Raw genomic sequence first — 13,212 nt, 5'->3', positions numbered from 1 at the left:
AATCTATGGCAATAAATGATATGATTTCGAAGAATTCTACGTGTTTTCATAATTTTTACCTTTCTTTTTCTCTCCCTATTATTTTCTTAGCTATAAAATGCATGCCATTTCTTCGCAAGGCCGCCAGCGTTTTGGAAATGTTCTGAACACATTGTAAATCCGGATGATAAAACGCCCAAGTTTGTTACAAGGAATAGTTCGTTACCTTCAACGCTAGATGACGCTAATTTTTCAACCTCAAACCCCCTGGTGCTAAAACGCCCAAGTTTGTCGTAGAATAGTTCGTTACCTTCAACGCTAAATGGATTTCTCGACAAACTTGGGCGTTTTAGCACCAGGGGGTTCGAGATTGATCAATAGGCACCATCTAGCGTTGAAAGAAACGAACTATTCCACGACAAACTTGGGCGTTTTAGCACCAGGGGGCTTCGAGATTGATAAATAGGCACCATCTAGCGTTGAAAGAAACGAACTATTCCACGACAAACTTGGGCGTTTTAGCACCAGGGGGTTTGAGGTCGAAAAATTAGCGTCATCTAGCGTTGAAAATAATGAACTATTCCACGACAAACTTGGACGTTTTATCCTAGAGGGCCAAGAGGTCTAGAAAATGGCGCGATTTTTAAATTATAAAAATTAGTTTCAGCCTATGTTTATTAAATAGACCGATTTATATAATCTTAAATTAATATATGTTACGCCCAACGGAATATAAACCTATAGTTATGCATAAATAGCAGTAGAAATTACGAATACGGGTTAGAGTATCGGAAAACAGAAGATGTGTCTTCTAGAGACAGTAACAGCAACTATTGCTTAGTAATTGGCAGCAGGGAAAATGATTACATTAAACTGTTTTAATCTAATCAATATATTACACTTTTTTTTATATATATATATACAAAAACATATGACTGATCGCATATCCATCGTATGCTTAATCACACATTTACATCGTACTGCAAATCAGTAGTTATTAATTACTATGAAAAGGAAGATATAATACATGTAATAAATTGAAAGCGAATCAGTATAATCGTATGCTCACGATCTTCTGGCAAATTATCGATAAATTACTCTTCGTTGAGGTAACACGAATATACGCAATCGTTTTATATTATTTTATCGTATAATTATCTTACAGTTGATTAGTTTAGTCAGATTTTATCAGATCGTTCTTTGCAAATATATTTGGTAGCAGCGTACGTTCGTTTGTTTGAACAACGACACGAAATTGTTTGTGATTCTGCCATTGTTTCAAAGTTTCGCGTCTACAAAGAATGATAATAGATCTTTTCTCATAAAAATATATCGGTGCCTCCCACTTCGACGAATGTTATCTTTTATTTGTACAGAAATTCCATATCGATCGTTCTTCTCTTCCTTCACACACTGGCATGAATGGAAGACAGTTCCGTAGAACGAATCGCCGTAAGGAATGAAAACTGCCGGAATCTATTTCGTTATATTACAGATACTTAAAAAAAAAAAGAAATTGATTGTACATCGTTTGCAGTCGCCGACGCAGCTAAATGCGTCGGCATGTATCTCCAGAAAAACCCTTTGAGCTGTATTCGAAAGGTAATCCATAACACGCGATAATAAAGCAACGTTGAAATTGTTAATAAACTATTTCTAGCGGAGACGTTCCAATAGCTTTCATATTCCGCGGTATTAAGTACAGGATAGTTACGCAGGAATATTTAAAAATGCACGAGTAGGCGTAGGTAAATAGTATCCATAAAAATAAGAGTATCCGAGGCATGAAATTCCCCATAGGATTATAACTAGCCTATTTCTTGAAGCTCGAAGCAATTAGGGGATCACGTTTTCGGTAATTCACGAGAGCAAACCAAATATAAAGCTACAGACTATTTTTACTGAGTTTTAAAACATAACCTTCCAACTCGACTTTCAAACGATACCCTTGCAAGCAATTAAATTATATTTTGACAATTCAAGGCCATCAAGGGTTAGATACCACTATATCGTTTAGTATAAGCTTGCTTGCACTTCGTGTTTTTCAAATACGGAGTCGTGCAACGGTAACGTAAACTGGAGGTGGTGGTTTCTGACGCTATTAACGAGTCGAGAGGCCTCGAGCAGCCAAAATACAATATGGAGTCGATCTGTGGAATCATTAAGTTCAGAATTCGAATGGTTTTTAACAATTAGCAAGAGATTTTTCCTCGTTATTAAGAATACTTCTAGTTTCTCATACTCTGGAATTAATTTGCGTACGAAATATTTTTATTAATGCAGGTTTCACATGTACACACATACACACGGGGCGAGAACAGAGGGGGATTCGTTTTAAAAAATATCGCAGATGCGTGATAAAAATAATTTTCATTTCACCGGGCACCGTTCCATGAACTTATGCGTATAAAAGTAGTTTTAACGTTTAATTGGCATTGAGTGGTTGGTGGGTCGCGGCTACACAGTCCCCAGACAATTTTTTAGAACTCGCAAAGCGACTTTTACAGCTGCGTGATACAAAAGTTAGAGACCTTCGATTAAAAGCGTCTGCGCCATTGTTACCAATTACAGTAATCCCCGCTTTCGAGCGACAATTTTTACCCCGGATTCGCGCAACGTCGAGGAGTCTCGTTTACGATCTAACGAAAATTAAAATTCGTATACTTCGAGCTCTCCCCCGTCGAAAATAAGTTCAAACGTGACTTTACTCGAACTATTTTTAATCGTGGCAAATTTTATACGCGAATAACGAATATAACATTTAGTTTCGTTCGTATAAGGCCTTGTCTGAACTCACTTTTATTAGGGAGGTTTCGTTACTTCGTCGATAAAATATAAAATCTTTCATTTTGAGTTCGGTACATTAGCGTATCCTATTTATTTTGTTCGTTGGACGGTACTCAGCTCGAGATAAAAATTACTGCTTACCCTGTTTGCGACCGACGGTTCCGACTTTGTCACCGAAAAACGAGAATTACCGTACTGCAAAAGAACATAATCGATTACGTCGAAAGAGCATCTAGCCTACGTTTACGTACTACGAACCAAGAACAATGCTCAGCAGAATTCGAATGTTTAAAATTGTTTGGTCCTTACGTTCCTTCTACTGTACAGTTACCTTAAATAAATTACATATCGCACGACCTAAAACGACCCTCGACTTATTAAACGAGACTTAACATTGGAACAACGATTTCTTGTTATTACTTTACACTAAACTATCTACACACTCTGCAGCAACGTCGCAGAGCTCTGCGCTAAGGTGCGCAGTTCGCATGACATTAAATTAGCATTTTAACATTAAACTGGACCTTGATCGCACATATTTTTATCGAAAAACTTTCTTGGCTTCTAAGGGAAATTATTTACATAGAATATAGACCAATTAATCCACCCCGCTTTGAAATTGAAAGCAATTACTGTAATATGAACACTTGAGAAGAATGTAGAGTAGGAAGAACGAAAGAAGAGACTTGGATTGAGGGAAATGTGGAAGCATGAAGTAGATTGTGGGTAACGTGGAGAAATTTTTGCTTAATCTCAGGCCATACGAAGTCTGACCAAAGCATTTTACCCAGTATAAACTTGCATTCCTTCCAGGACTCATCTTTCGTTCTCCCTACCATACATTATCGTCGACAGAACATCGCGACTGTGTATCATGTAGTTTCCATCGCGCTCAACATGTAACACTGTCTAGAGAATGTCATTTAAAATTATATTTTTAGTAATCAATGTCACACGAACGGGCGCCATTAACGAGCTGCATCTAGATGCCGATTATCTTGGTGTTTGGAAATTTTATAGGAATTCGAATACGATTGATCGCCAAGTTTCATCGCGAGCAATCTTCTCGTTAGGTCGCATAGCTTAAATTAATTATAATTAAGTATGATTACGTGACTGATCGTGACTAGACAAAGTGAAGGAGAAACGAACGCGTGAAAACGTTAGAAAATAGGAGGGACAGATTTCGTTGGCTGTGCAAAGATCAATCGTTACAGTTTCTCTTTGGTTTCACTGCAAACAATCGACAGTTTTACGATTTTCTGTAAATAATTTCAATTTTGCACAACTTGCTTGGCACGGTTTCGGTGGCGTTCAGAAAACGATTAAATATCAGCCAGGATCAGCGAGGCAAAAATCTGAGACGCGAAGTCCTTTCGCGTCGAGTGCTACGTCGTTACAATAAATACAGTCGGTACAACGTATGTTTCAAATGATGTTAAACACGACTTCGGCAACAATGATTTTTTTTATATATCCATAAACGATTAATTAAACCAGTTACATTACTCGGCACCGTTCGCCTTCTGATATTTCACATTTTGAACTTTTCATTTATATTAAATATGTCAGTGTAGTCTCTGTAATATATTATAAATTTATGTTACGACGTTAATCCTAAGACTCGTAAAATCTGAGTAACTTCGGAGAGATAATTTGAGCCTAGCTTGCAAACTTTGGTTGTACTTGTACTGGGAAAACAGTTTAGTTTCATCATGAATAGAGTCTGTCTAATCGTAAGTTCGTCAACTAAATTCTGAGAGAGTTTCATCGGGTAACTTCGAAGTCTTAAATTTTAAAAGCTATCGTTCCTACAAGGAGGCTCTCGATATTATAACGTTCAAAAATACTTATAGTTTCTTTAGCAACGTTTTTCTTTAAAGAGTAATATTTAAATACTTAAACAAACCGTATATCGCGATAATAGGCATATCTCAATGATCCTCGTGAGTCCAAGGATTAATCATCGGGGTAAAGCTATAATTATAGAATTTTTCTCTCTGACGCGATCGCTCTATGATCCCGCTAAAGACACGTCATACTATCACAGTCCAACTCGAAAGTTCGATACCAATAATTCACGATAATTGTTATCTACTTCAGTACGTTCCCCTAAGCAGGTAGACAGAATAATTTCCAGCGGGCTTTGGGCCGTTATAAAAATACAGACGTAGCGCGATCGTGCCATCGTACAACACGGGCGCGTGTAAAAATTCTTCGCAATTCGATTTACAAAGTAATGATTATTAAAATGAACATCGATTCCAAAAGTTATCACCTTCACTTCTCGTGGAGTGGAAACAAAATTCAACACCAAGAGACATTTGCAGAGAATGTGGTAGCTTCCTGTATGGAGCAACCTTAGCAAGTCGATCGAATGCTTGTGAGAAAGCGACACTTCCCACATTCGCCACCAGAGGGTTACGCGCTCTCACAAGTACTCGATCGACCATTCAACGCCTCGAATACCCTCTCCTTTCACTTCCTCGACATAGCAAACCTCCACAACAAGAATCAGTCATCTCTAAACACCACTCAACGAGATCCAGCGTTTCCCCCAAATCGGAAAACGTTCAACTCATGAATTCACTGTTCATTCTAAAAATCACCACTCTACTCCCATAAACAAAAGCTATCTCTCGAGCTCGTGGAAGAGATCTATACCCTAACGCCAACGCCGCTGTCACCCTTGATCTCCGAAACGAACTCGAACGTGGGGGTGCAAATGTCCGTGGGCGTCGGGGTGGCGAGAGGCGCCAGGCGTTGGTTCCTCTTACCGGATGAGTTCTTCAGGATATAGTCCGTGCCAGGCCTGACTCTCAGCCTGCCCCGATGCAGGGACGGTTCCAGCCGCAGGATCGTGCAGGACCTCGTCGACAGGCATCTGTTCTTGAACACCGAGTCCGTGGACTTGCTCTGAAAGTCCGCCTCGTTCATCGATCTCTTTCGACTGATCGTCGACGCGAAGTTGCACGGGGACAACTCCCGCTCCGATTCGGAGGTCAGGTTCGACTCGTCGTTCTCCTCGAACGACGTGAAGATCTCCGAGTCGGGCACGGACGGGGCGCTGAAGAAGGACTCGCGCAACGACGACGTCAACGCGTCTGGACAAACGAAAGGATCCAGGGACGTCAGGTCGTTCAGGTCACTGCCGCTGTTGCATACTTGGAAATTGTTCACCGAGTACGACGAGGGGAACGTCTGATGCTCCCCCACGTTGGACAGGATCTCTTGGCTCCTCGAGGACTCCGACCATTTCGAGTCCGACGGCCTCCGCGAGCTGAATCTCGTGGAGTCGTGTTCAGCGAAGATTGGCTCTGGCAGTCTGCCCTCTCTGAATCTCTCGGAGTTCTTGATCAGAGCTTCGAACAGATCTATGGGCTCCATCGACGGCCCCAGGCTCGACGACGGTAGGTTGCTCGACGAACCGTCCTGACTGGACTTCTCCGTGTTCGCAGGATCCTCGCTGAAGTCCTCGATGTTCAGCAACACGGATGGTATCACAGGGTCCGAGTGTCTGTCTGGACTTCTCCTGTTGTTCAGCGGAGACTTTGGGTAGTTGGTATCTTCGAAAAGCTTCAGAGGCTCGGAATTTTTCGTGTTTTCCTCCTCCAGGGACGCTAGAGGCAGAGGTTCTATGGGACTCGGGGGTTCCGAGTGTATCGTCGGGACAGTTAGAGTCTCCATGACTCTGTAAGGCTCTAGCAGCCTCGCGTGAGTCATAGGTTCTATGGTGTTGATCGACTCGGAATGTTTCAGTATCTCGATGTTCCTTCTGGCCTGCAGCAGCCTGGATGCTGTGTCTAGTCTGGGCTCCACGTTTCTCGACGTTGCATTATCCAATCGAACGAGGTTGGCCAACTGGTTTGGAGTGATCATCATGTGTTTGGGGGACGTTTTCTGACTGCTGAGCAGACTGGACCTCGCGCTGTCCGGCGTGGAAGGCGACGTGTAACTGTTTCGAAGCCTCAGATTCAGGGTGGGACTCGTTTTATCAAGGTTGTTGATCTTCACTCGCGGTCGCGGATAGAGATGAAACCGTCTCTGGTTCTCCAGCTGCCTGGACAGCATCACGTGCTTGGCCAGACCGCCTTCGTATCTGTTGTGATCCAAGTTCTGCACCGAGTATCGATGAGTCTCGATCGCGTTCCCGCTCACGGGTAGCCTGAGATTCACTTCGGAGCGACCGGTCGCCGCTTTGATGTTCGGATCCGACATGGAGCAGAGGTTCGAGTTCCTCCTCTTCGCGTGGACGGAACTCAGAGCGTCGTTGAAGTCTTTGGTGTGGACCATAGGACTGTCGGCGCTCAGAACAGGATCGGACATGGTGTTCATCTGCAGAGCCTTTCGATTCAACGTCACGTCGCTCTTCAGGTTCTGGTACGAGGTGAACTTTGGCTCCGACACCTTAGAGAAGTTCTTACTGGTGAGCCTCTTGTGATTCAGCCGTCTGAGGTGGCGGATCTTGTTGAACGTAGGGTCCAGCAGATACTTGAGGTTCTTGATCTTGTCGATGTTGTGGTTCGAGTCGATCATGTGGTTCCTGTCGATTATGTATTTTAGATCCAGCATCTTCGTCAAGTCGTGGATGTCCTCGTCGACGATGTCGGACTGCTTGCTCTCGGAGGACGCTCGATCGACGTTCTTCTCCGGGGAGATGTCCGTGTGCCTTCCAGACGCGTTCAGACACCGTTTGCTGGCGTAGAGCGTGCTGTTCTGCTTCGCCGCGAAACAATCCTCCACGGGATGCCTCCTGCCGTCATTGCTGTTGTTTACCTCCGCTAATTCCAGGTTCGTGTTCGAGCCACGTCTCATCGGCGAGCAACCGTATCGACTGGGCGTCACTCCGAACAACGCGACCAACTTCTCCGTGATTTTTCCCGCGGCTACTCTCATCTCGCCGTGATGGAACGCGTAGATCCACGGATTTACGCCGCTGTGCGCCATTATGGGCAGCCCCAACCACACTACGGTCCATTCGGACAAGATTGCGGTCCCACAGAAGATGTCAAGCAGCATACACGTCTGGAAAACAGAGTTTTGGGTCGTTGATAAGGCTGTAGATAATTTATTTAACAGGGCAAATTCAATTTTTAGCATATCTGTAGCGTCACCTCCTTGGGAAGCTTTACTGACGAGTCTACTAAGGCCCTGCCTTAAACGCCAGTCGAGTGCTTGCGAGAGAGTCAAGAGCGTAGCCCTCGAATGAGTACGGGAGGTGACGTGTCAATGGATAGAACATTTTTTCTGTTGAGTATTAACTACTTACTGAATTTAACCGGAATTTTGAACAATTAACAAAGTTTAAAAATGGCGATCGAAGTTGTAGAGTAACCATGTTTGTCTTTTCACAGTTTCAGCAAGGATTTGGGATTACATTTGCAGGAAGATGAGAGAGCTAACGTGATCGAATGCGTTGCAGAGAGGGTCAAGGCCAAATGCACGAGCTCAGAAACTTGTCTTTATCTATCCAAATATCCGTCTTTGGTTCATCCACGTGGGCGGCTTTAATGTTCCTACAGCATGAACAGTATGATCGAACTACGTCGTTACGTCTGTGTGTGTGTGTGTGTAATATACGAGCTAAAATGCGAGCTATTCGTCTCGACCTCCATTAAGGAAAGTTGGTGGGACGGGCACCGAGCCGAAATCAACGTATACTTGGCGTTCGGTTGGTTTCACCCCCGCAGAAAATATGAAAAGAGTCGCGCAGAGCGACGATCAAAGCCGCGTCGCTTCTTCCAGTTCCAAAAATATGCATTCAAACTTGCGACACACAAGGTGTTCATAAAGTTCCTGCATTTTTATCAATATTCTATGTCAGACATATTTCTTGGGAATCTTTTCGTCTTGGTTGCCAAACAACGATTACACATGTAAAAGATTTGTGCAATCGACTTCAGAAAGTTCTCAATAGGGGATACGATTATTTAAGAACTCTTACAGAAAAATTATTGATACTATCGACGAACTGCCAACGCAGATAGGAACTTTACGGGCATTCCGCGTAAACGAAAAGTTAATTCTTTCGTTGTGATACTGATAAACGAACGTAGCAATTTAAAGTTTCGCGATATAAATGTTAAACAGAACATGAATTTCATCGAGAAAGTTGGAACGTACCGGTTCAGAAAACTTCGCGACACTTGCGCGATCGCGATTTGCAAATTTCATGATGGACGAAGTTTTCGCTTCTCGCGAGATTAAGACTCGGGAACATTAGTTCGTATTTCGTTAATTTTTATCGCGGTACAAGGGATTCGTTCCTCTTATGACAGGGGCTGGTAAATCGAGGGAAAAATAAAAAGGTACACGCTGTGGCTGCAAGTTTACCGAAGCTCTGTTTCTCTTTTCGCGGTTAGCCGACGCTCGTTTCCGCCAACTTTTTCGCTGGCGCAATTTCGAAAGTTACGGGTCGTTTTTCACCCTTCAGTCGCGCGAAACTTTTGCTCGAAGGGGGATGGAGACAGACGCGTCGCGAAAATCTCATTACCACGCTCGCCCTGTCGATTCTCGCAATACCAATCGATCACCAGCCCGTCCTGGTACAGGTGAGGCGTCGGTTGAATTTTTATTTCTCTCGAGCACCGGGGATAAAATCAACGGCGAAAACTTGGCGCTTTAAAAATTAAATTATCAGCTTCCGTTGGAAAGCAACGTCGTCTTGTTTTAACTCCCGTGTTCCAAAGTTCAGAGTTCGTTTCCTGTTGTCCTGGCTCGTCGAGCGTGTCGCGCGTCAACATTCCCGTTCGAGCCAAATGCATTTTTAAACGCGATAATACGGCGATCTCTTTCACGATTTAATGTGCGATCGTTTACTCAACGTTATGTTTATAAATTCGAGATAGGAGACGGGAGCTTGCTCCGTGTGTTACGAAAATATTGATAATTTTATCCATGACAAAATACATACGTATTTAGAAAAATTCATGATTTAAATATAGATTGAAAACTGATTGTCGTACGCGACAGAGACTATTTTTATGAATAATATTACACGGATTAAAATATATATTACTTTATTAACTGCACTTGAAAAAGAAAATGTATTCTTTCTTGGAAAAATACGAAACTCTGAACAGCGAACTGTGCGAATTACAGTTCTAATTGTAGAATTATAGTTTTAACTTCGATATTGACGCGAAAGTCTCAAAATATCGATCTCTCCGCAACTCGGTTTAATAATAAACGAAACGTACGACGAAAAGCCAAGCAAATGCAAGATATGTATTCGTAAACAGCACGGAAAGAACTTTCGAGCTATGTATTAATACGTGTTATTTCATTTTGACGAACGGTTCAAAAATAATCGAGAAGCAGACTGCTGCGAACGTGCAACATTTTTGGAATACATTTCCATAGAAAGAAAATGTATTTATACGATCAATCTATTACCGAAATACTATATTTATAGCTGGAAAATGAATGCTTAACGAAAGAAATCGTAAAAAATGTAGCTACAGGAGAGCAGAATGTATTGCACCGTTCGCCAAGAATAGGACCGCGCGCAATGGCGTAGAATAAAATTCTCCGGATGTGTTTGCTGAAGGTAATATTGTTTCGGAATACGTATATTTGGGCGTAACGATAAACTGGAAATGAAACCACTGCATAGTACGGAATCGTATAACGTGGTGAACAAATTTCTGGAATCCTCGTACAACGGGGTGAATTACTCTCGTATAACGCGATGGAAGCAATTCCAAGTTGCAGGAATACAGAGGCATTCCCAGTCGTGTACATACTTCGATCCAGATGTGTGCGTGTTTACGTCGTTGCCTTGCGGCATTTCGCCTCGATTTGGTTGTTTTTTAAATTGTTATATCGAACAATCAACGAGAGACCATTCAACCAACAGACAGCAACAAAATGGTACTTCGTTCGTGACGTTAAAATTTTGATTCGATGTACGACTCGAACTGCAATTTTTACCTAGGAACAGACAGACGGCTGTAATTTATTTAATTGTTTAATTCTCGTCGAGGTTTCCAATTTATAATACTTTCTTGATAGTCCGTTATTTACTGTACAATCTATATTTTTATTAATAGAATCAATGAAATGGGAGTTTTGTAGAGGGGTTGTTTCGAACCCAAAATATAATAATTCGTATCTTACTTCAAGTATTTCTTATATTTTTCGAGAATTAAAATTTCTATAAAAATTATACAATATTCAATAAAAATGTTTCTATTATTTTCAAAGATTACCCTTCGTCTGTAGTTAATATTTCACATTTCTAATGCCCAGGCAAGGAAATATACTCCACGAGTCGGTTCGACGCGTGTTAGCGGCGAAGTAGAATTGATGCGTCGCGAGTCAGACGGACAAGTAGTACGAGAGTAATAACAGTCGGACGGGACGGAACGCGCGCGGCAACAGCGAGAGGAATTAATTCCCGTAAGAATTTACACGCTGCTCGTGCCGCGATGTAAATGGAGATTTATGGGACGCGTGTGTGCAAGCGTGTTCCACTCACTTGAAAGGGAAGCCAGAGGATGAGGAAAGCTCCGACCGTAACTGCCAGTGTTTGACCGTAACGCGGCAGCGCCAGGGTCTGCGTTTGATGCCTGAACGACAGCTCCACCGTATAAATCGCACGTGCGTGTGCACGAGCCACCAGGTACACGTACATGTAGCAACCGAGGAGCACGAGGGCGCTAGGTGCCCATACGGCACCCACCAGGAACACCCTCACCGGAGGAAGCACCGCTGCACCGAACCTGCAGTTCCCACTGTAATAGAAATTCAATTAATGTCACCTGTGTTTCATCCAAGAATCGCGCAAAATGAAATTGTAGAGAATTTTATATCGAAGACGTGAATCTACAATAATTAATTATACGTTTACTAATGGCGTCAGATTTCCCCAGTATGCGTGTATATTGACCGAGTTAATGCTTTAATCGTAACGGACGCTGATCGTGCTTGTTGGCGGAACGCAGACCACGTGTCAAGGTCGCGATATTGCATCGTGCTGGTCGAACAACTAAACCTGTAAGTTTTATTAGGAAAGCTTCCCCCACATTTAATGCCAGATGCTACCCCTAATATCCAATAAGGCCGTTATTGCTTCTGATCGAGGAAATGCCCATAGAACCGTATCTAACGTTTCAACAATCCTCTGTGCTCCTCCCACGCGTTTTGCATAGTGATTCGATTACGGTGTTGCGACGGAAGAGTCAATTGTTAGCGCAAACAAAGTTCGAGACGATAATGGGAGAGCGATAAATTGAGATTAATCGGCCCGGCTGTTATCGAACGGAATTTCTACTTTGCGTCTCGCTTTGTTTCCCGGCTTACGCAGTTACGAGTTTACGAGAGGCAAACAGAGAGGAAACTCGATGAAAGACCAAGGCGCTCGCGTTACCCCGTTAACCCCGTATCCTTAGCAGCGTTGAAATATTTTTTAAAAACGAGAAGAAATTGATAACGATTGCGAGGTTCTCGTCGGATGTTTGTTCCATACCTTCTCGCGCGCGTGTTTGACAAACACGAGGAAACGGAACGCCGACAGCTGCATTCTTAATGAAAACGTGCGATTGCAAAACTACGTACAACATTTACTAGTTTTCGTTCTTCCGTTCGTTTCGTTTATGTTTGAGGAACGTGACTAGTGGTTAATTTGATTTGAACAATTTTCGGCCTGTTTGCCACGTAGATCGTCGCAACAACGTCAAACTTTCCTCAAACCGCGTCTTTAGTTGCGATTATTAAATAATTTATTCGACTATCCGATAGTCAAACGCGACACGTTTGGAATCGCGTGACTCACAATTCATATGAAATTTCAGTGAAACATATCAACGGATGGTCAGACATTATATTTTCGGTAAAGAATTTTTTTCTCGAAAGTGCGTAGGATTTCGAGTGTATGTCTATTCACCAAAAATGATTGTAATCGACCCCCGCAACTAAAAATAATTTTTTTAGAACGATTTGAAATCTTTTTTTTCCGTCGAAAAATCTCTACCTGTCGATTTTTCTTGAAAATTCGTTTCTGATTTTTAATAAATTTGTTTGACGCCTTACGGAAATGTTGTGTAGTACTTTTTTATAGGTATCCATGAGCTCTATGTCACAAATAAATTTCAATGAAATATATTCACTATTGTAGGAGTTATGGTCGTTTGAAAATTGGACCAACTTTTTCAACATTCTTAGACGAGATTTCCTTTTTCAACACAAATTATGCACAGGAATAATGTTGATGCGTGCCAGTATCCACGAAACCACATTCGTGGTTTGCAATTTCGTACGAATCGTCTACCCATCGTTTAAATAATCAGACATTAGGGTTAATCCATTCCACGATAAGTGAAACGATAATGTTTCGGCAAAATGATCGCAAAGCAGTTCAACGAATATTTTATTACTGTCACGCACGAGACCACTGTCTGGAGACCAAACGACCTCTGTTATATTTTTGCCTGACCCAGACCTAGT

At 42.3% G+C, this 13,212-nt stretch overlaps 1 protein-coding gene across 2 annotated transcripts in view; it reads right to left on the bottom strand.

Moving 5' to 3' along the window:
• Positions 1-2,283: 2,283 nt before the first annotated feature.
• The window catches only part of LOC143350408 (uncharacterized), an 89,824-nt gene continuing 78,895 nt past the window's right edge, over positions 2,284-13,212 (bottom strand). For both annotated transcript variants that reach the window (XM_076782542.1, XM_076782544.1), the window contains exons 5-6: positions 11,246-11,501; positions 2,284-7,791 (exon numbers count right to left, since the gene is read on the bottom strand). In XM_076782542.1, coding sequence (XP_076638657.1) covers positions 5,425-7,791; positions 11,246-11,501 — 2,623 coding nt within the window. In that variant the 3' untranslated portion in view covers positions 2,284-5,424. The remainder of the gene's footprint in view (positions 7,792-11,245; positions 11,502-13,212) is intronic.

This window comes from Colletes latitarsis, chromosome 14 (genome assembly GCF_051014445.1).
Source record: "Colletes latitarsis isolate SP2378_abdomen chromosome 14, iyColLati1, whole genome shotgun sequence".
Classification (NCBI taxonomy): domain Eukaryota; kingdom Metazoa; phylum Arthropoda; class Insecta; order Hymenoptera; family Colletidae; genus Colletes; species Colletes latitarsis.
Note: the sequence above shows the minus strand (reverse complement) of the source record. Positions and strands in the feature narration are given on the sequence as shown.